Source organism: Scleropages formosus, chromosome 22, assembly GCF_900964775.1.
Source record: "Scleropages formosus chromosome 22, fSclFor1.1, whole genome shotgun sequence".
Classification (NCBI taxonomy): domain Eukaryota; kingdom Metazoa; phylum Chordata; class Actinopteri; order Osteoglossiformes; family Osteoglossidae; genus Scleropages; species Scleropages formosus.
The window spans coordinates 5,816,118-5,839,127 of NC_041827.1; the positions used below are offsets into that span (position 1 = coordinate 5,816,118).

Here is a 23,010-nt window from a genome sequence, read left to right on the forward strand (position 1 = left end):
GGACAACGTTTCCATTATTCATGAGCTGCATTGGCTCTGCTCCCTCAGCCCAGTTTTCTTTGGACCTCTTCCCCGTTCTCCGCTCTTGCGGATGCTGTCGCTGCGCAGGTTCCTTGGCCCAGCGTGCACCGGGTGCTATGGGCTGGACTATGCGACTGGAGTCCGTACGGCTCTCGTGTGTCCGGACGTTTATGGTTACCTTTGCGCTTTCGGAGAGGAGCATCTCTAACTGTCACGTGCCGCAGAGGAGTGCAAGGAGCAAAGGTGTCTTTATATTGTTTAGTGAGGGTGGAAGCCCTTGAAAAACTATAAATGACAAACATTGACTTTGGATTCATAAAGAAACATGAAAACATTAAATGACACAAGATGTATTTGCCTCATGGCTGTAAAATTGTTTTAAACATGCAGTGCAAGAAGGAGTGTGTGTGACCGTGCCTCGAGCAACGAGCAAATCGGGGGGTATCAGCCCCTGAGGCCGTGTACCACGCGAGTAAAAGTGCACCTAAACGTGGTGTCCGTCTCAGTGCGGCGACACAAAACATCAGGCAGATGTCTAAGGGAGAAGACATGACGAAGTAATACCACGTTTTCCAGCGCCTCCCCGAATGTTGTTGAAGGTCAGGTGATTATTCCAAACAGCTCATGCACCTTTTATCTTGCTTAGTTAAAAGACCTTCTCGAAAGTGAACGTTGACATTCCCCTGACACTGGAGCTGCTGGATTTGTTACTAGTGAAAGACGGGGATTGGGAGGTGGAAAGAGTTGCCATGTGTGAAAGAGATATGATGATGGAAGTGGGAACTCGCCAAGTCTGGGAGTGAAGGAAGGAAGGGCTGGAAAAGGGGGGACAGATGATGATGGCTGTTGGGAAAGAGGCGCCATCAAGAGGATAGCTCATATGCAACATAATCAATTATAAAATGTTGTCTTGGAGGCATTCTCTGCTCTGCTTTGCTCTGCTGTGCTCCGCGCGACAGCGCTTCCCTGCCCCGGCGTCACGGTCCATCGCACGAGAGGCGCGAGAGGGGGCAGTTTCCCTGCCATGGTCGGATGACATGTGAGAATATAGGGCAGAGCAGGGGGGGACACATCTGTCGGTGAATGTGACAGTGAAGGACAGCCTGCGACCACCGGCAGTGACCTGCTGCGCGCTCGTCCCCCGTGGCCTGACAGCGCTTCGCCGCACACACTTACTGTACTTGTACACAGTTACAGTACAGTGCTGGTTCAATTCCCATCGCATCGCCTGCCTTCAATCAATCTGCCACCTATTCGTTTAACTTTCGTAAAGTATGACTAATTCGTCTCGACTAGTTTTTCAAAAGTTCTTTAAGACTCGTTTCGAATTGTTTATTTTTATAGATAAGCGTGATTTCAAGTTGGGGGCGCGGTGGTGCAGTGGGTTGGACCGGGTCCTGCTCTCCAGTAGGTCTGGGGTTCGAGTCCCACTTGGGGTGCCTTGCGATGGACTGGCGTCCCGTCCTGGGTGCGTCCCCTCCCCCTCCAGCCTTACACCCTGAGTTGCTGGGTTAGGCTCCGGCTCCCTGCGCCCCCGTATGGGACAAGCGGTTCAGAAAGTTCAAGCTCAAGAAGTTCAAGCTGGCGGTTGCAGCCATCCAGGTAAATTTACTCAATGTCGAATAGTACATGGCAAGTTTTTAGAACGTTAAATAAGCAGGGGAGGGCCTTGTGATGATGGGACAGTAATGGGACTTTATTATAATGGGACAGTCTAATAACGGGCATTATTATAACGGGACGGTCTAATAGGAACGGAATAGTAACGGGACGCCCGCTGGAGAAGCAGAGCGGGGTGTGAAACGATGAGCGGCGCTCCTCGGACCCCACGGCATGGGGGTAACCAGCCTTCCCGCCCCTCCCCGCGCAGACGGAGACACCACTGCTAAGCGCCCTCATTCACACACGCCGATCGTAGGGGTGCCATGTGAACGTCCCGTACGCGTACTGTGTCCTTCGTCCTTGTCCTAATGTGGTGCGTCAGTTGCGCGTCGGAAGGAACGGCGCTTCTCCGCAACAAGCTCCCGTACCGGTGAGTGATGCACTCTTTCTCACTTATGCCTTCAAGGCTTCATGATCTCTCAAGGCTCGAATCAAATCATGCATTCAGCTGAAATGCTCAGAAATCTTGTTGTTGTCCTTGTTGTTTTACACTCAAAACGTGGCAGCGTTTGTCATCTTCCTTCGCAACATCTCATTAGGGGTTGTTAAGTAATGAAACCGAGGCTGAGCAACATTTATTTCGCTCTCTTTTAAACGTCTTCCTGGGTGGGGGAAAAAAAAAATGATGCATCGACCGATCTCGTTTTTGACTGCGTTGCTGCTCTTCGATTAATTCTCAAGTTCAACATTCATTAAAGTGCAGGATCTGTGAGCACTAAGTCCACACATCTCACTTGTCATCTCATCTCGCTGTTAATGACTATGTTAGTGGTGATCACAGCATAGTTACCCCATATCAATACAACATGTCGGTGTGTGTGTGTGTGTATCCATAATTCACGCAACACACATCACGCGGACCATCTCTGCCTCTTAGAAAGGGTTTGAGGGGACTGAACACTCAGGGCTGTTTGCTGTGGGTTGTAAAAGAGCACAGTTTGTTTTAGAATGAAGTTGAGCACATAGTAGTGAGTTTCTGTGTTTCGGGATACAGAAAAAAACCTTTCCCGCCCGAATGAGAGGGCTCATATCTGAGACCAACACCAAGTGACAATTACAGCATCGTAGCTGAGGCTAAAACAACTGGCAGAGCGCAGAATGAATGACGTGAGATCAAGAACAGCAAAGTCCAAGTGTCCAGACGGGGTCTTCAGAAAGTGATCCACGTGGGGAGTCGTCGGTCAGCACCCCTCAGGATAGCGAGCCTCCTGGCATGAGCCCGAGTCGTGCGCAACTTTTTCATCTGCACCTCACCAAAAAGCATCTTAAACATGTGACATGCATTCAGAGATATTCACAGACATTGACTGCAGTACCTTGTGCGGTGTAAGACCGTAGCGGCACGGTACTGGTTGGAGCTGCTGCCTTTGGAGCCAAGGTTCAAATCCCATCTCCAGCTGTAACAATACCTTTAACAAGGTACTTGCCCTCGCTTTCTCCAATAAAATTACCCAAGTGTGTAATTGTAAGTACCTTAACGCTGTAAGTTGCTTTGGAGAAAAGCAACTACTAAATGAATAACTGTATTTCAAGCAATCGATTAATTTTCATAATAATGTATATTCAGATATAAAGTAGTCAATAAATCATATGGTTACTGTCCTCTAGATGCTTTTCAGCTTTAGTACAGCCTCTGTAAATGTTACAAGTCTACTATTAAAGATGTTTACACAGAAAAGCCAATAACAGATATGAGTCTTTTGTTTAGATGGCAATTACACTGCTGTAATTCATGTGCATAAACCATTTTCTCAGATGCAGGAGATGTACCGTGGAAAACATTTCTCACTGTTCATTTCTTCGCTGTCCATAGTCAGCTCTCTGGCTGAGTGTGTTTGCAGATTTATAGTGGGATTTATAGTGGGTCCATCACTATATTACATTTGAGAAGTGGGGATCACACTGTTCAGTGGTGCTGCCAACCTGTACAGTACATTTAGCTGTTTCATCCAGCTGGAAATGTGCTGTACCGCCACCATCCAGCAGCGTCCACTGTTGTACTCTTCATATTTTGATGCATTCTTCGGTGCATCATTCTTTTCCGAAAAGACTTACGGCAAAGCCCCTCCTAGGACATGAACTGGTGACCTTCAACGTACCAGTGTGTCCTTAACCACAGTATCATCCGCTGCTCTTCTTGACAAGATGTACAGGAGGCACAGCGGCACAGTGAGGAGTGCTGCTGTCTCACGGCGCCTGGGTGGTGTGAGAGAACATGGGTTTGATTGCCCGCTTAGTCTGTGTGGAGTTCACATGTTCTCCCTAAGTCTGTGTGGGTTCCTCCGGGTGCTCTGGTTTCCTCCCACAGTCCAAAGGCATGCTCTTAAGGTGTACTGGTGACTCTACAGTCACCCACAATGTGTGAGTGACAGAGAGAGTGTGTTTCACTGATGTATGGATGAGTGACTCAGTGTAAGCAGTGTATCAAGCAGTGTAAGTCACCTTGGGTGAATAAGGTGTGGGCTGGTAACACTACATAGAGTTCACTGGAAGTCGCTTTGGGAGAAAACACCTGCTAAGTGAAGAAACATAAACTTGATGTGCTTCATGGCTGTGTGTGGTTGGGTCACAACAACCGAAGACCAGCAAGCTCTTTGGCAAGGCACCACAGGCAGTCGCAGCAGTCTTCTCAGGTGGTCTCATAGTGAGAAGTGCCACTTCCAGCAAGGATTGCCACACACTGTGCAGCCTTTCTCCACTTTCGTGGTGAATTATAGGCCACATTCTGCTGCGATCGATGGCAGCGCTCGGTGGGGTGACTCGTGTGGACCGTTGCACACGGAAGTCCAAGGTAGGAAAGGGATCGCTCCCTAGAAGAGCAGTTTCTGAGGGCAGATCAGGCGTGCAATCACACACCAGTTGATGTCATCTCATAACACTAATGGACAAAGCAAGCAGCCTTTCATACACAATGTATTACCTGCAGTGAAATCTGAATATGAAAGTTCTATATCAAAGTTGAAACCAATGTGCTGTACTAATAATAGCCTGTTTTCACGCATCATTTTTCTCGTATTTCCATGTCTAAGGCTATTTGACAATATTGTAGAGAGATTCCATGTAACAGTGGTTAAGTTTTATTTGCTTCAAAAATGTCCTTAAAGGGTTTTGTCATCAAGGTGTGCTATATTTAAAGTGGATTTTCATACCTAATATGACATTAACACGTGTGAGGAGCATTAATTTATTTAAAGGCTCTCTGTAATTGTTTATCGCTCCTAGTTTTTTTTCCTTATTTATCATTATAAACCTGCTCAAGATTTCTAGGTTTATGCCTACAGTCAGATATTTCTCTGAGCGTTTTTCTCTTGCATCCTTCGGTTTCCTTAAACGTGCAGTTTCAGCCCGCACAACCGCTGCTTCTGTTTTGCTAAAGAAAGAACTTGACACCCTCAAAATTGATGCACTCAAGCTGTGCGGTTAACAATACACCATTTCCCTCGAAAAGTTTTAAACCACCATCATGATCCTTCCTTTAGCTGCGATCCTGCTGCGACCACATGCTTTCAGAGATGCCAGCTGTGAATTTTAATTCATCCCACTATCTCCTCAGCGAGCCTCTTTCATTAGGCCCTGCCTCTCGAACTTGGCCTCGTTTCACCCTCTTTGTTTATGGACTGGTGTGTTTTGCAGGAAGTGTCCTTGAGAACAATAGTGATGTACCTTCTTCCTCTTCAAACATGGCATCGCATGTCTCCACGGAAGAGTCGCGAACGGATTCATTTCCCTGCGTTGCGTACATTAAGAATCGTGGCTCTGCCTTTTCTTCGCTTTCTTCACACTTTGGTGAAAGGCTGGAAGGAGTTCGTACGCAGAACCACCAGGCGCCAAATTGATGGCTCAGTCAAAGCATCGATCAGAAGTGCGTGATGTCATATGTATTCATTGAAGAAATGCGTTAATTGAAAAGGACACTCACTATGGTGCTCAGCTGTGACTGTGCAGGAGTCTTCAAGGGCTCTTAATTTTCTTACTCTATTGTTTTCTTTTCATTCAGAGAAACAATGAGCAGATATCGTCGTGTCAGCCCTTGGTGTCTAAATACCGGTGTCATCGGTTAAGCACTCGTACTCACATTGTTTGCAATCCTCAGCATCAATACAGCACATCAGGGTAAATAGTTTCCCGGGAGATCTAATCCAAATTGTTACACACAGAAATGCTGCAGGCCTTCATCTCGATATTATGACTGCTCGTGCAGTGGTGCGGTGGCACAGCGAGTAGCGCTGCTGTCTCACAGCGCCTGTGTGGTGTAAGAGGATGTGGGTTTGATTCCTGCTCAGTTTGTACAAAGCCTGCATGTTCTCCCTGTGCCTGTGTTGGTTTCTTCTGGGGTCTCTGGTTTCCTCCCAAAGACGTGCTGTTCCCGTCCCCCATAGTGTGTGAGTGACAGAGAGAGTGTGTTCCACTGATGTATGGATGAGCGACCCAGTGTAAGCAGTGTAAGTCTGCTGGGTGCTCTGGTTTCCTCCCACCTCCAAAGACATGCTGTTCAGGTTCCCCACAGTGTGTGAATGACAGAGAGAGAGAGAGAGTGTGTGTGTTCCACTGATGTATGGATGAGTGACCCAGTGTAAGTAGTGTATCTAGCAGTGTAAGTCACCACGGTGAATAAGGTGTGTCGGCTAGTAACACTACATAGAGTTCGTTGGCAGTCGCTTTGGAGAAAAGTGTCTGATAAATAAATACATGTGGAACAAGTTGTGGATACTCTGTTATTATTGCAAAAGAGTGCTAGGCCCAGAATCCACTGTATGTGACATTTTGTGAATTCGCAGTCAGAAGTTTCTCTGTAGCCACAAATATCTACGTGCTTGGGGTTTGGTCACTGAGCAGCTGTGCCTATTAGTTTTGTCAGTAAGTACCTGTCTCTTATTTCAACATCAACCGTTTTAGGATCTTAGGGTAATTATTAAGCTGGTTGTATGGTTCTGGATGTACTGTGATTTGGTAAAGATATTAAGATTGGATTCCTTCCTCTGGCTGGAGCACCCTTGAGCAAGGTACCTGCCCTCAGTTCCTCCAGTGACATGACCCAGCTGTACAAATGGTAAATGACTGTAAATATCGTAACGTTGTGAGTCGCTTTGGAGAAAAGTGTCGGCTAGACGAGTCAACGGGATCGTAACATCCCGTGTGGTTTGAGAGCTATGCGCATGCCTCTCCAGGCAAGGCAATTCTTCTCAATGAACAAGATCAACAGAAAAAAAGAAGATATCACCCCAATGCCTGTAAAGAAGGAGATCACCTTAAAATGGTGAGGAGAACACTTGTGTTTCCAGCAGATGTAGTTAACAGATGTGGTTTCGGCCCACGTTTGTCTTACACTCTGGGGGTTTTTTTTGTAATTATAATAAACTCCGGTTTCCTATAATTGTAATAAAGTGCAGTCAGTCACCCTGAAATATTAAATACACCGAGTACCCATTTATCATTTGTCCTTGTGGCCGGATAGGAAAACCACTCGCTGCAAATTACAGCTTCTGTTAATAAACGCACAGTTTTACAGAGCAGCCGACAGAATAATAAATGCGATATCAAGCGTGAGTTGTTTCAGGGAACGTTACCGACTTGGATTCCCAGCAAGAACGAGGGCATTTTCTCGCTGTCATCAGCTGATCTCAGAGTGTCAAAGTGTGAAGGTGCTTAATGCCCTTTTGCTTCGGTTGTCAGTGCTTTAAACAGGATCGCCTGTAACAACCCCCCCCCCCCCCCCCCCCCCCCGGCGTGTTTGCCTCCACGTCTCTGCTCCATTGTCTTCCTTCCTCCCCATTCTCTCTTGCTTCTACACAAACGCAGGAAACTAGGCAGCAAAACAGAGGGCGGGAGAGGAAGGGCAGAGGGAGAACTGGAATCGATACGCAACGATGTTTTGAGACTGCCGGAGAACTGGCTTTAAATGAAAAGAAAATCAAATGCCCGCTACTCGTTGCTCTTGCGCGCGCGTATAATTCCAAGTTTTGCTTCGTTTTCTTTCTGACTGCTGCGGTTTCATTACGCTGCACGTGTGAGTGCAGTAGCTCTACGGTGAGGGCATCTGTACAACGCTGTATTGATGTGAAAGATAATTTAGTGAAGGCGTGGCAGAGATTTTACATCAAGTGGGATCCCTATTAATTTATATAGTTACTTACTCAGGGAATCTCCAGTTCTGCTTCTAAAACTATGTCGTTTTTAGCGTTGACTACAGGTCCTTGAGCAGAGGGGGTGCGGTGGCACAGTGGGTTGGACCGGGTCCTGTTCTCCGGTGGGTCTGGGGTTCGAGTCCCGCTTGGGGTGCCTTGCGACGGACTAGCGTCCCGTCCTGGGTGTGTCCCCTTCCCCCTCCGGCCTTACGCCCTGAGTTGCCGGGTAGGCTCCGGTTCCCCGCGACCCCGTACGGGACAAGCGGTTCAGAAAATGCGTGTGTGTCTACAGGTCCTTGACTGTTTGGTTAGGTGCATGGTGCTGGCCCAAGGCGTGTCTTCTGCTTAGAAAGCGACGCACGTGATCCTGCTCCTGCCTCAGCTCCTGTTTCCGCAGCTACTGACCCAGGAGAGAGAGCAAAGGAGCAGGGGGCGGGGAGAAGAAGGGAGTGGCGGAGAGACGGGGTGTTGATTGTGAGTTGAGCGCGTGACGACTGCGACTTGTCGACTTTCCCTACGCGCGGTCAAGCTCGGTCTGCCGGAGGACCCGTTGGATTACCTGGGAGAGCCCCTCACCTTGCCGAGCCGTCGCCCCTAATGAAGAGGTTGAGAGAGAGGCCTTTTGTTCCTTGCAAAGGGCTTCGTTTCTCCGTCTGCGCGTGGCTGTCGGTGCATGTGTTTCTCAGCCCAAGTATGTGTTTCTCTTGCTCATCGTAAGCTGCGCTTGAAGAGGATTTTTAAAAGGGTGTCAGCTTATTTCAGCTTCTGCTGCGACAGCTGTTTAGTCAGCATGCAGGAGCGTGCGAGCGTCTCAAAGTCTGATAAAGTCTGTTCGTGGCGTGTTAGTTACTGTATAACCCGGTCTTTCCAGTCCGAACTAGAGTCGCAGTCATCGCTTTGTTTATGGTGACTGGCTGCGTGCTCTGAATAGATTTGTTCCGCAGCGTATCGGTGAGAGGAAGAAATAAAGAGGCAGAGTTGTGCTCGGTGCCAGGACTGTAGATCATCGGTGCCGGGAGACAGAGCGGAAGACAAGACTGTGTAAATGCGGTTGCCACACTTTACGGCACGGTAATCGCACCACCGACAGATGGGAATTCTCCTCGCCTGGGTGTCTGTCACCATCTGGGACTTTGACTCGTGCCAGGTTGTAAATGGCATGTGATTCAGGTGAGAACGGCAAGCCGTAGCCTGAAAGGATCCGCTCCAAACGAGTCCGTGCTGCGTTTTCCGAACCAATAAGGGCGGCAGGGAGTCTGGCAGGACGACGCCTTGATCTGGATATCGTGCTTAAGAGACTGGACTTCTCAACAGGAGGTTACCGGTGTAAATATCAAACAGGCTTCCGGCTCTCGTGTCCTTGACAACTGTCCTCGGCCTGAATGGTTTCGGTGAAATATTGACATTTTCAAGACAGACGTTTTTAACTTTTTCCAAGTTCCTAAGCAGCATAAGAATGCTGTTGCAGATCATCCTCTGGGTAATAGAAACTACCGACTTGGGAGCAGAGGGGCAGTGACGGTGCGCTGCTCCGCGGTGCAAATCGCACCCCGGCAGCGACCCGTTCCGTGCGCGGCTCTCGGCGGGTCTGCGGCGCAGGCGGCAGGGCGAGTGAGCGCCCATCACGCCGCGGCATGTGGCTCCACAGGAGGCGCGGGCTCCCCTGCAGAGCAAGCCTTTACATGTGAGTTCGCACTGAGCGGATGCACGGGTTGAACGCTGAGGGACAACAGGCTGGAAACCGGGATTTGAAACCCGAACGTCTCTGGTTCGCACCCGGCTGGGTGCCGTGCTGCTGTACCATCAACAACATTTTGTTCGTTCGGCTGATGTTTCTTTCCAAAGCCGCTTACGGCGTTAAGCTACTTACAATGATTCACCCATTTGTACAGCGGTGTAACTTTAAGTGGAACAAATTCGAGGTAAGTACATTCCCCAGGGGTACTATTGCAGGAGGCAGGTATCCAACCCAGGTCCTTTGAGCGCAAACGCAGCAGCTGTAACCAGGCGAGGAACTTGAGCTGAATTTCTTCACGAAAAACATACGGCACAATAAATAGATAAAGTGCAAAATTCTACCTGTGACATTTGGGCGAAAACGTGAGCTCGGCAAGCGCGATATCGAAAACACGAGAGCGGTCTTTCTCTTCCCTGGTTACTCGTTCTTCGCTGTTTCGCCGGTCTCCGTGTTCCGCTCAAGAAACGCATCCAAGCACATTTTCTGCTTGCCCGCTCATTGGCAGAATCTGGCTTAAGGTGCAGCGGGTGACGCTTCTACGCTGCGCATACATGCACACGCAATCACATGCTTCTGCACCTATAGTAAAGTTTACATGAAGGCCTGATCTGTGAGCAAAAGATAAAACGGGAGACATCAGCAAAGGCAGATTCCGCTCCTCCCTGGTTGCCCGCACGAACTCATCGCTCATCGCTTATTTGTTTTCGTGCCGTCTTGCATGGTGTTTGCTTGAACCCAGTTAAGCCTGTTCAGAGTTGTCTCTTGAAACAAATCGAACCCCCTTCCTTCTCCCTTTCTCTCTCTTTCTGCATCCTTCTGCACGCTCAGCGTGGAGGCGGAACCGCAGCGCACCGATTCGGGAAGCTTCTCGGACAGCGCGTGCAGCCAGACCCCTTATCTGCGCGGCTCCGAGCGCTGCAGCGACGGCGGTGTTTCCCGGGGGCCTCCCGTCGCTCCTCCGAGCCCAGTGAGCCTGGCCTGGGCGCAGCGTACGCGCCACCAGCCCGCCAGCCTGGCGCTGCGTAAGCAGGAGGAGGAGGAGAACAAGAGGTGCAAAGCCCTCTCTGACAGCTATGAGCTCTCCACCGATCTCCAAGACAAGAAGGTGCGTTGATGCAAGTCACTGGGTCTTTAGCTGCTTACAGCTGTAGAAAATCTCTTCATGCCCCGGCTAGCATTGCAGAACCGGCACAGGGCCTGGAGGTGAGAGGTGCGACATGCAGCACGGCAAGACGAGTGCAGTACTACAGTTACCAGAAGAGCTGTGCCTCGTTAGTATGCCATGTGAGCGTTTTGTTAAATCTGCTGAGAATAAGGAACATAATCACTAGATTTCCCTTATTATTATTGTACCGTTACTCATTTCGCTCATGATCCTCTCAAAGTTCGCAGTTTTTGTCACAGTAAGGAAGTTACAATGTGCGTGTTATGTAGGCGAAACAGTTAACAACATCTCCGTGGAGCCGTTTTCAAGTGGTAAACCCCAAATAAGTAGATCATTAGATACTGGACATGATGTGCGTTGAGCCGTTATGCAATAACATAAAAAAACCGCCCCATTAATGACAGTTTGCTGTGGCTGCAACTTGACGACGATGCCTCATAATATTACACGCACGTGTTATATGTAATTTAAATGTAAGTAACCCCTCTTGCCTCCCCCCCCACCTCGCTTCAGGTGGAGATGTTGGAGAGAAAGTATGGGGGATATTTCCTGAGTCGCCGGGCGGCACGGACCATCCAGACGGCTTTCCGTCAGTACCGTATGAACAAGAACTTTGAGCGCCTGCGCAGCTCTGCCTCCGAGAGCCGCATGACGCGCCGCATCATCCTGTCCAACATGAGGATGCAGTACTCTTTTGATGAGCGACAGCCCCAGGCGCAGCCTCTCTCTTCTGCCGGCAGGCCGGAGAGAGACACGGGTTCTCCTCCCCGTCTGCAGGGAGACCGAACGGGGCAGTACACCCACCTCGAGGACAACTTCTCCAAACAGGTGAAAGAACTGTTGGTGGGTGAAAGGAGAGAACGCTGGTCAGCTCAGGCAGTTCCATTCGTGTCATTATGTAGTAATGTGGCTTTCAATACTGTGTGTAGCAAATGTCACATACTTAATGTTTTTTTTTTTTTTTTCCCTCCAACCGTGTGCTTTTCAGGTGAAGTCCCTGGCAGATTCCATTGACGATGCCCTGACTTGTCGTCCAGGGCGAGATGACTCGCAGGAGGGCAGCAGAGAAGGAGAAGGCATGGGAGGAGTCGAGGGGGATGATTTTGTGGAGTGCGTGTGGAGCAACAGCAGCAACCCCTCATCCCGGAGAGGAATGGGCGATCGAGAGCGAGGTGGGGGAGGAGGCCTGAGCATGCATGAGGACAGCACAGCAACCTCCTACAGCGATGTTACCCTCTACATGGATGATGGACTGCCTTCCTCACCACTCTCGCTGGACAGAGCCCCCAGCAGCACCGACACCGAGTACTGGGGCATGGGTGGTGGCGTAGGGGGCCGTGAGGACAGCCGAGATACAGAGGGGGGTGGCAGCAGCACCAGCCGCCGCAGCACACCCTGTACAGAGTGCCGGGATTACAGACTGCGTGGGGCGCACCTGCCCCTACTCACCATTGAGCCCCCTAGCGACAGTTCTGTGGATATGAGTGACCGCTCTGACAGGGGGTCACTCAGCCGACAGCTCATCTACGAGCAAGAGCCCGGTGGCGGGTCGCCCCAGGGCACCCTCAAACACAACCCGAACGCCCGTTCCGCTTCTGCAGCTCAGGGCCAGACCCGCACCCCTGGCCGGCCGCACCCCTCCTCCCTGCCTTCCCAGGTTCCCCACATCCACCACCACCATCACCACCACCACCACCACCCACATCACCACCACCAGTATCCTGACACACCCTCCTCATCTTCATCACCCCAACAGCCCCCCACCACACCCCTCTCTTCATCTTCCTCTGCCCCTATGCCCACTGGCAGCTTGGAACAGCCCTGCTGCTCAGACGGGGACAATGACTCGCTCAACTCCACCACCAACTCCAACGAGACTATCAACTGCAGCTCCGGCTCTTCGTCACGAGACAGCTTGCGAGAGCCACTGCCCCCCTTGGGCAAGCAGACCTACCAGAGGGAGAGCCGCCATAGCTGGGACTCCCCAGCCTTCAACAACGACGTGGTGCAGAGAAGACAGTATCGCATTGGCCTCAACCTCTTCAACAAGTGAGAGCTAGGAGAGTGTGTGAGAGGGGATCGGAGAGAAGATAAAACAGAAACTGCTTAGTTAACTGCTTATGGAAACGAGGAACAGCAGGTTACATGGTGCTGAAGGACAGACTTATCAGCTCCCTTCTTTTAGGAGTCCTAGTTGGTGTAAATGATAAATTTCCTGAATGTTTCCAATGTTATATTAAGTATTTAAAGTAATTATGTAAAAATGTTGGATATAGCTATAATAAATAAAAAATACAGTGTAAGATTTTTAACGTTTTTACTCATTTCAAGCTACATTAAAATTAAAACTAATTTAAGATGAATGAAAATAAAAATGGAACTCCTATTCAGTGATTTATCTCTTAAACGTGCAGTATTCTTGATCTTTTCATTACCGCCAACACCCATATAAACCCGGGACAACGAGCCGTGAACGCTGTCAAAGAAAACTGAATTAATCCAGTCTGATATTCCTGTTCTGTTCAGGTGTGTTTTACTGCCAACTAGTGGCTGGCTGCAGAAACGTATGTTGCATTCTCTCGGCAAAAAAATTTCTGAACGTAGGCTAGTGAAGAAAATTTGATGAAAACTACATAGATAAAAAGACAAATGTTTGCGTCTTCAGAAATTTGTAACCAAACTTTTGTAAAGCAAGGTCCGGGTGTACAATAATCTGAAAAGCTGCTCGTAAATAAACATGTAGCCGTTAACTGTAACTTTCACCTTGCTTGTGTGTTGCCAGGAAGCCGGAGAAGGGCATCCAGTACCTGATTGAGAGGAGCTTTGTGTCGGACACTCCGGTGGGCATTGCTCGCTTCATCCTGGAGAGGAAAGGCCTCAGTCGGCAGATGATTGGAGAATTCCTTGGAAACAGGCAGAAGCAGTTCAACAGGGACGTGCTGGAGTGAGTGAGCGGCAGAAAGAGTTTAGGGGAAAAAATTTGGGACCTTGATCAAGTTGATGTTTTCTTATCAGAACTTTTAATTTTTGTTCATATTACCTTTGTGTTACGGTTTTGACCTGGCTGAATTTAAAGAAACTCAGTTGTGTGCTAACGTGGAAAAAAAACCCAGCAAACTCCATAACTGTGCTTTTAACATGGAAGTTAACTCAAAGTGACTTTGATTTTCTGTGTCTCAGCTGTGTGTTGGATGAGATGGACTTCTCAGGAATGGACCTGGATGATGCGCTGAGGAAATTCCAGGCCCAAATCAAAGTACAAGGGGAAGCTCAGAAAGTGGAGAGACTTGTGGAGGCATTCAGGTATCCTGCGTGCGTGTGTGTGTGTGCATTTGTGTTCTTACCAGTAGGATCTTTATCTGCATGTTTGTAAGTTAAAAATCCTTCAGACGTGGGTTTGTTATAACTTTAAGAAGGGTTTGTCCATAGATAACAGAAATAAATACATCTGAAGTTGTGTCACTCATATATGAACCTTATAATCTCTTGTGCTGTGTTTCTTATCCCACCCTGCTATGTCAACCTCAGCCAGAGGTACTGCGTGTGCAACCCAGCGTTAGTCCGTCAGTTCCAGAACCCAGACACAATCTTCATCTTGGCTTTTGCCATCATCCTCCTCAACACAGACATGTACAGTCCCAGTGTGAAGCCAGAAAGGAAGATGAAACTTGAGGATTTTATTAAGAACTTACGAGGTCAAGTATATCATCCTTCTGTCTCCAATTAAGGAAACATAATTATTGTGTGGCGTTGGCTGTTTCTCAGAATTATGATTTACAGTATATACTCTCTACATCATATATTCTGTAGTTTTTATTATTTTTTATATCAAGATTCCAGCATTAACACTTATACAGCTGGTTTTCTTCAGAAATGTACAACTCGGTAAGCAGAAGTGCATGTCACGACAAACAAGGTTTAGACACATACACGATTATTGAAGCACGGCTTCTTTGTTCAACTCCGCTGTTGTTCTAGGGCACATATTTCAGCAGCTTCCTCATAGCCACCAGTTTCTTTTCCAGTGGTTCATCATTGTTGCTTATTTTCACAATCTAGGTATGAGTTTGGTTTAAACCCACACACACACACACACACACACACACACACACACACATTCACACACACTTTCTGAACCACTTGTCCCATACTGGGTCACAGGGAGCCAGAGCCAAACCCGGCAACATAAGGCATAGGGCTAGAGGGGGAGGGGACACACCCAGGACAGGACGCCAGTCCGTCACAAGGCACCCCAAGTAGGATTCGAACCCCAGACCCACCGGAGAGCAGGACCCATATTTCAAATAAAACAATCTTTGCTCGTGAAAGGCAAACAAATGTCACATGAAAACTGGAACTCACCGTGGGTAGTTACAGTCAGAATATTTATTAAGCATAGAATGAACACAAAGATGTTAAATTTAATCTATGGTGCCCTAAAAAGAGTAATGTTTACTAATAATATTTATAATTATTTACTCTCCTTTACAAATTCTTCATTTTATGATCGATTTGACCAAGTCAGATTCCTTGTATGTGTGAACATACTTGGCAATAAAGCTCATTCTGATTCTGATTCGGATTTACTGCAGAATTATGACTACTATACGTATAGTCAAAATTGATTTTTTGTAACGTAATTTGGAGGTATTTGTTCTTGATGCATCCAAGTCGTCATTGAATTGTTACACAACTGCAGTAAAGTGTTTGTGAATTTAATAATACTTCTTTTGTTACTCATTGTTTACGGCCTGTGATGTCTAACTCCATTCCCATTTCTCATCCCTTGACTTTTTAGGAGTGGACAACGGTCAGGACATCCCTAGGGACCTTCTTGTTGGGATCTACCAGCGCATTCAGAAATGGGAACTGAGAACGAACGATGACCACGTATCCCAAGTGCAGGCTGTGGAGAGAATGATCGTGGGCAAGAAACCGGTGAGGTTCCCTAGACACATTGACTGTGCCATGTCTTGTGTTAAGAACTTCTTTATTCTTTTAAGATACTGAAAAACATTTTAACGCTTGATAAAAATCATGAGGAAAAAAGAACACCAGATATTTCAGTTTTTCAGTTTGAAATGTTTCTTTATATTACTAGACATCTTACATTTCCATAGTAGTAGATGAATGCGTCAGCCACTGGTTTGTTTGGCTTTTTCACTGTGTCAGCAGAACAATAGCAGTTCAAGTTCGTGGTCACGGTATTACTTTTTACTCTGTTTCAAAGGACACTGAAGACATTCACCCTACATACAGTGCTGCATGAAAGTATGTGAATCCCTTGTGTGCCTTAGTTTTACCAGAAAATGGTTATTTAATGAGAAGCAGTCTTTCTCATGTGACATAATAGGTGTGTAATGACCAATTCCATGTTTGCCAATTCCATGAGTGCAGTGGAAAAGCAGAATTAGTGCAAGATTTAACATTTAGCTTTTATAAGTTTATTTTAATATCTTATATAAGAATAATGATCATCCCTCTAGGGTTCGCATACTTTCAAGCACCACTGCATTTAGTGTTCACACAGACCTGTTTGTCGAAAGTACAAACAGCACTATACATCACGTTTATGTTTTTATACATAAAACTCATATTCTTCAAAATATATTTTGCAAGCCTGACATTTTTCATTTAGTTTTTTCTTGATTGTGAAATGATAAATTAAGAATAATTTCCCAATTCCTAGTTGTACTTTTTTTTTTTTGCCTAGGCATAAGTAGTGCAATGCACCCAAACCATTTATACCAAAATAAATTATGCACAATTTCATCTCATTATAAAAGCAGTCAACCAAAAGAAAAACTTCCAAAGATGTCCACTCTCTTAAGTACTGCATTAAGCGAATTACAGATCTATTTTAAGAGTAGTGAAAGCCAAGAAGAAGGTACCGCTTTTACTGTTGGGCAGAAATAAAGACTATCACTTTTTTCTTTGGCCTTTTCATTAAATGCTGTCATGTTTTCTCTAACTTGGAGTTGCTTTTTACTTTATTAGATTTAAATGTGTAAATGCCTTTTAACATGACATCCCAGCTGATTCTTACTTCTATGAGTAATGTGAATAAAATCCCAGGTTGTACCTCTGGTGGGAGGGTGCGGTGGTGCAGTGGGTTGGACCGGGGCCTACTCTCCGGTGGGTCTGGGGTTCAAGTCCTGCTTGGGGTGCCTTGTGATGGACTGGCGTCCCGTCCTGGGTGTGTGTCCCCCCCCCCTCCCCCCCCAGGTCCACAAACTCAGTAATCTAAACTTTGATGTCTCAGATCTCGGGACTAAGGCCCTATGCTGACCTGTGCTGACCTGCGTTCTGCTGTGCAGGTGCTGTCACTGCCTCACCGCAGGCTTGTGTGCTGCTGCCAGCTGTATGAAGTGCCCGACCCCAACCGACCCCAGAGGAGCGGTGTGCACCAGAGGGAGGTCTTCCTCTTCAACGACCTGCTGGTGGTAAGGCTCTCTTCCACAGCATAGCCTCTTCACACAACATTACAGCTGTGCTCCTATCACTGAGCTTGAAAAGCCATTCTTCCACACAGAGGACTTGCACACAGACTCACAACTCCAGTACCTGATCCCACCTCCCATCCGCATTCATAACTCCCATTCTTGGGAGATCTTTGTATGTATCTTGACTGGTAGTTACTACTAATAACTGATCAATTATATCTGTAGCTACTAATATACTGCCCTGATTTGTACTACAGATACTGATGTTCAGTGCAGATGTATGGAGTGTGTTATATTTTGGCTGTGTGGACCATGAATACTCCTCTGAATGGGAATGAGTTAAGGAAATATTATGTCCTGTAAGCATGGAGACATGATGGTGCAGTGAGCTTGGCTGGGTCCTGCACGCTGCTGGGTCTGGGGTTCAAGTCCTGCTTGGGGTGCCTTGTGCTGGACTGTCCCATCCTGGGTGTGTCCCCTCCCCCTCCAGCCGTACGCCCTATGTTGCTGAGTTAGGCTTCAGTTTGCTGTGAGGGGCGGCTTCAGCTGGTGTGTGTATGTACTGTAAAATGGAAATGTTGGAGGATACTTAAAGTTATGATTTGTATTTCCATTTATTCGTTTAGCAGACGCTTTTGTCCAAAGCGATGTACATCTCAGCAAAAGTAAAATTTATGCATTACATAAAGAGAAAATGTTTCTATTTGTTAACTTAGCTCATTCTTTTCTCCAAAGCAACTTACAAAAGCTACTTAGACGTATTTACTCATTTATCCAGCGGGGTAATTTTACTGCAGCAATTTAGGGTAAGTACTTTGCTCAAGGGTACTACAGCTAGAGGTGGGATTCAAACCTGTGATCTTTGAGTCTAAAGGGAACAGAGCTAATTAGTTTGGACCAGTTGCGCCAGATTTAAGAATCTGAAAGGTGCAATTAAAAGACAAGAAAAAAGGTCTAAAGATTTTGAGTCAAGCCACAGGATGAGGCAAACAAAGCATAAAACCCGTAATGAATTTCCGAAAACAAAATGCGCTCAAATGACTTATTCAGGCACTGTTCTGACTCACGTTCTGACTGTTTGATCAGATCAAATAAAACCAAACAGGAGAGGTTTTTTGGTCAGTTTTTTTTGCCTGATCAACAGGGGAAAATTTGGCAGAATACCTGAACCCTGTCAAAATCTGAGCACCACTTTCAAAACCATTTCTAGTGTAGCCCTCTCCTAGAATTTCATCTTGAGCAAAAATATTGATTTGCAGAGCCAGGTTGAGTCAAACGTCAAATAATTTGTTCACAGCCAATTTCTGCAGGTTCATTGGGTCATAAGGGAGTGCAGACATTTTTCTTGAGATTTAATGACAGACTGGAGGTGTCGCTGTATTTCCAGTGCTTTAATCCAACCCCCCCCCCCCCCCCCCCCCCCAAAAAAAAAAAAAAAAAACAGCTCTTTTACTTACTTTTTGAATAATTTTTCTATTACAGGGGATCAGTCCTATTTATGCCTTGTTATATTACAGTAAATGTAACATGTATGAATATAATTTCAACACATTTGAATACAGTTTCACATTTTTAAAAATATTTTGGTATATTTAATTTAAAAAGCCAGTTTTACACACTTTGGATGGCATTTGGCCACATGCGGAATCTGGCAAATATGTTGCTGATCTCCGAACAATCGATCAGCGTGTCTTTTCAAGCCCTTTCTCTCCCTCACAAGGTAACAAAGATTTTCCAGAAGAAGAAGACCTCAGTGACGTACAGCTTCAGGCAGTCCTTTCCTCTGGTGGAAATGCAGGTCCACATGTTCCAGAACTCCTGTAAGAACTGAGCTATGTGTCTCTAAGTTTACCTCACCCAATACTTCACCTTTTGAACTTGTGTTTCCTCTCTTTGTTCTCCTCTGCAAAAAGTGCAAAAATAAATCTGACATGCCTGATCCTAGTTTTAGTCTTGTAATTAATCGTGATAATGACCCCTTACTTGGTTTTATTTAATTTTTTAATAGATAATTTGTGAAACTGGCCTTTTCCCAGGTTAGATGCAAGAGTTGTTTGTTTTTACAGCTGATGAGGTCCATCACCAGAAGGTCCCACCCACATTGCTTAAGGTTTTTATGTGCACTTGCACGACTGCGTGCATGATGGTGTTTCTGCACCCTGCAGACTACCCCCATGGCATCCGCCTCACGTCAGCCATCCTGGGAGGGGAGAGGAAGGTTCTCATTGTGTTCACAGCCCCCAGCCAACAGGACCGTACACGTTTCACCAGCGACCTGAGGGAGAGCATAGCTGAAGTGCAGGAGATGGAGAAGTACAGGGTGGAGTGTAAGTAGCTCTACTGGATACAGGAGAACATATGTCTAAATCCCCTCTCTTATATATACACTTTCTTATTATTATTATTATTATTATTATTATTACTCCAGCATCTTCTGTGTAACATGGTTCCCAAAATTATTTCTTGCCCTCTTATCCAGCTGATTTTGAATTGTCCCTTTCTTTTTTTTCTTCTCCTTCTCCTCTAAATGGTCTCTATTTCTCCCTATCTTCCCATCTCACGTCTTCCACATTTCCTTGTCCTTCACACTTGCCTGTCTCCGTTGCACCATGGCTCTGCAGCCGAGCTGGAGAAGCAGAAGGGAGTGATGCGTCCCAGCCTGCTGAGTAGCACCGTGGTGGGAGGAGGCGGAAGCGGCAGTGGCACCATGAAGAGCGATGTGGTGAATGGCAGCCTGGGAAGGCCCAGCTTGGATGACAGCTACTCGGCTGGGGAGGGCCTCAAACGCACCGCACTCAGCTCATCTCTGAGGGACCTTTCCGAGACAGGTAGGTCCCACACATGCAGCATACGCATCACGTACCTCGCTCACATGACGTGCTGCACAGAACACCGACTGCATACACAGAGCCTGCAAACTGTACGTACAGTATGGAACACATGCGGTTTGCCACCAAAGTACACATATTAAATGAACGCAGCTTGTACACACACACGAACTAGTGTGTTCGGACAGAGGAACTAGAAAAATCTGAATGCATTTATTTCCAATCGCTGAAGTAAATGCAGGAAAGAAGAGGTGAATAATACATTTCCTGGTATGAAGGGTACGAGGCAGGTTCATATACTTGAACTGACATTTCCAAAATGAAAGCATCTGAGAGCAGCACACCCACATTCACAGTAATTGTATTAAGATTTCAGATATTGAAATCAGAATATAGGAGGGAATATGGGGAACTTCTTTCACCTCTTGTAGAATGTGAGATGGTCCCATTTGAAATACCGTCCTCCTCCTCTGGCTGTGTTCACGGGGAGGAGAGGAAGGCGGTTGCGGTCATTGTTGGGTTTCTCGTCGGTTTGTGCTAATGCCAAGGTCCTGATGAGCGAGTACCCGCAGTGCTCCCACAGACATAGCGCACATCTGGAGGAAGGAAGCTTGTGTCAGGAACTACTAATTGGAACGTCAGCCTCTGAAATTATCCAAGCCTCATATCATGATATTGCTCCATATTACAGTATTTTAATGCTTGCGGACCATTTGCTTGCAAAGGTAGCAGTAAGTGAATTAGCTGCATTCACTCCATTCTCATTGCAGTTTCTGAACCATCCAGTTTATGCCTCCTTATTTACAGTAAATGTTACACATTGGAATGTACTTCCTCTTTCAGAACATTTGAATACAATTTCACATCTCTGACACCTTCAACTGAAGTGCAAAACTCAAGATCAGTGGTTACAGTGAATAAAAGCATTCTGCTGATTTATTGGAACCGGGCTGAAATTGTCTCAGCAAAATTCCAACTTATAAAAACTGACTGTTTATGTGACTTTGAATGAAATCTTTGGCAAAATGAATAACTTGATAATGTTCTTCTGTAGCCTCAACCTATCTGCTTTTATGGCCTTTACCCTGTACTTAAAACAGAAGTCAAAGAGGGCATGTCTATTCCTCCTGTGACGTCACGCCTTGAAATAAAGCGAGGAAGTGAAGCTCACTCAGCCTTTTTTGGAGGCAGAATGAAGTAGATGTATAAGGGAAGCGCTGAGGAGAAGATGAGATAGTCAGCTCAGCAAACACAGCTGTTTGTATAACGCGCGACTCGCACTCATTCTCGGACATGTTTTGCAACTTATGATGCGTCACCATCTGCTGTCGATGGAGAGAACTGCACACGCCAGATAGAGGTGTGTGTTCATTTACATTTATCCAACACTTTCTCCAAGGGAACTCGCAACAATTTACCCATCTGTATAGCTGGGTAATTTTTACTGGAGCAATTTAGGGTAATGTAATGTTACTGTTAGTGCTGCCCTAAGTGTGAGAGCTCGCAGTGGGGAATTAGAAGCCATCATGTCCCTAGCACTGTTTCACATTTGGACAGCAAAAGAATAGCTGGTTCACCTGTGAGACTGCGTACGGCAAGCTAATTCGCACGTTGTGTTCTTTTCAAAGTTCTGTATTGGCTTGTATCATTTTATTAAAACAATCTCCTAGTCATAATCCGCATCGCAACAATGGCAATCTAATAGCCTGTCGCCAGGAGCTTTGCTGTGCTTTTCTGCATTTTCCTTTGTTAATTTTGAGCTGCTTCTTAAAGGTTTAATCAAACGTTTTCACATATTGAAATATAGTAAAAAGACTATGTCCACATTGTTACTAAAGCCGTGTGCCTAACTAGACAGAGCGCTTTAGGGAAGGCAATGCTGAGTCTCGGCGTACTTTGTTATTGTTGTGTCACTCAATGGCCCGGTGGGCTCATATTCTTTTGTTCTAGGGAAAAAAAAGAACAAGTCGTGCAAAAATTGAAAAGATTTTCAAAAACCTTACTAATGTGTTAATGTTGGTACTTTTATCGCAAAAATAGGTTATTCGGTTGAGCTGAGCTACTTCAAATGCAGAGAATTAGAGCATAATTGCAAATCATCTGTCTGTCAAGGGTCTTTTTTCCAGTTTTTTACAAAAATACATTTACATGTATTTTAAATAAAAAAAAAAAAAAACGATTTTTAATGTTTTTTTTGTAAATCAAATAGTGAAAAGGATGCATGTTCTCAATGGACCGTGACTGAATTTTGCTGAGAATTATCTGCTGAGAATTTTTATTAAAGCTGACGATACACTTTGATTATTTGACACTACAGTGTTACACATTTACATTACATTTACTCATTTAGCTGACGTTCTTCTCCAAATCGACTTCCAATGTTATGGAATTTACAGTTGTTTTACCCATTGAAACACCTGGATAATGTTAGTGGAGCAATTTAGGGTACCTTACTCAAGTGTACTACAGCCATAGATGGGCGTCAAACCTGCAGCCTTGGGGTCCAAAGGCAGGAAAAAGGCACCACTACACTACCAGCTGTCCCCTGCGTCATACTGTACACAAACAGTATGATGCAGTCATAAGCAGTCCGTGTTACTGCAGGTTTTACCGGTTATGCAAATATAAATAATAATGGCTGAGGAAGCATCTTAAATAACATTAAAGTGGAAAAGAACTGGTTCAGTTAGAGACAACTTTCCCAGCTGAGTGAAATGTACTATATTGCTAAGGCAGTTGTACTATATTGTACTACATTGCTAAGGCTCCCTAACCCAGCTCTTCCTGGTTGGGTACAGGGAAACGTGGTCGCAGAAACAGCGTGGGTTCCCTCGACAGTACCATTGAAGTAAGTGTGGGTGGATAGCGACCTGCCTGCATTTACCACTAATACCCCTCCGTCTGCCTTGCTACCTATCCCCGCATGTCTCCCCGAGGACTGACTGCACGTGTGTGTCTTCCGATTGTGGTGCGTCGCACCTTGTCTGTGGCTACCCCGATTTTCCACAGCCGGCTTCATTCGCTGATT

At 46.2% G+C, this 23,010-nt stretch overlaps 1 protein-coding gene across 6 annotated transcripts in view; it reads left to right on the forward strand.

The window, feature by feature from the left end:
* iqsec2b (IQ motif and Sec7 domain ArfGEF 2b) overlaps positions 1–23,010 on the forward strand; it is a 78,270-nt gene that overhangs the window by 49,631 nt on the left and 5,629 nt on the right. For 3 of the 6 annotated variants that reach the window (XM_029247741.1, XM_029247740.1, XM_029247742.1), the window contains 12 exons: positions 10,375–10,651; positions 11,225–11,539; positions 11,700–12,760; positions 13,494–13,655; positions 13,892–14,014; positions 14,240–14,406; positions 15,510–15,649; positions 17,029–17,154; positions 18,875–18,974; positions 19,320–19,481; positions 19,776–19,982; positions 22,781–22,830. In XM_029247741.1, coding sequence (XP_029103574.1) covers positions 10,375–10,651; positions 11,225–11,539; positions 11,700–12,760; positions 13,494–13,655; positions 13,892–14,014; positions 14,240–14,406; positions 15,510–15,649; positions 17,029–17,154; positions 18,875–18,974; positions 19,320–19,481; positions 19,776–19,982; positions 22,781–22,830 — 2,890 coding nt within the window. Of the gene's footprint in view, positions 1–8,331; positions 8,500–8,989; positions 9,493–9,686; positions 9,731–10,374; positions 10,652–11,224; positions 11,540–11,699; positions 12,761–13,493; positions 13,656–13,891; positions 14,015–14,239; positions 14,407–15,509; positions 15,650–17,028; positions 17,155–18,874; positions 18,975–19,319; positions 19,482–19,775; positions 19,983–22,780; positions 22,831–23,010 lie in introns of those variants that run through there. The other 3 variants (XM_029247745.1, XM_029247743.1, XM_029247746.1) reach the window with 3 other exon arrangements.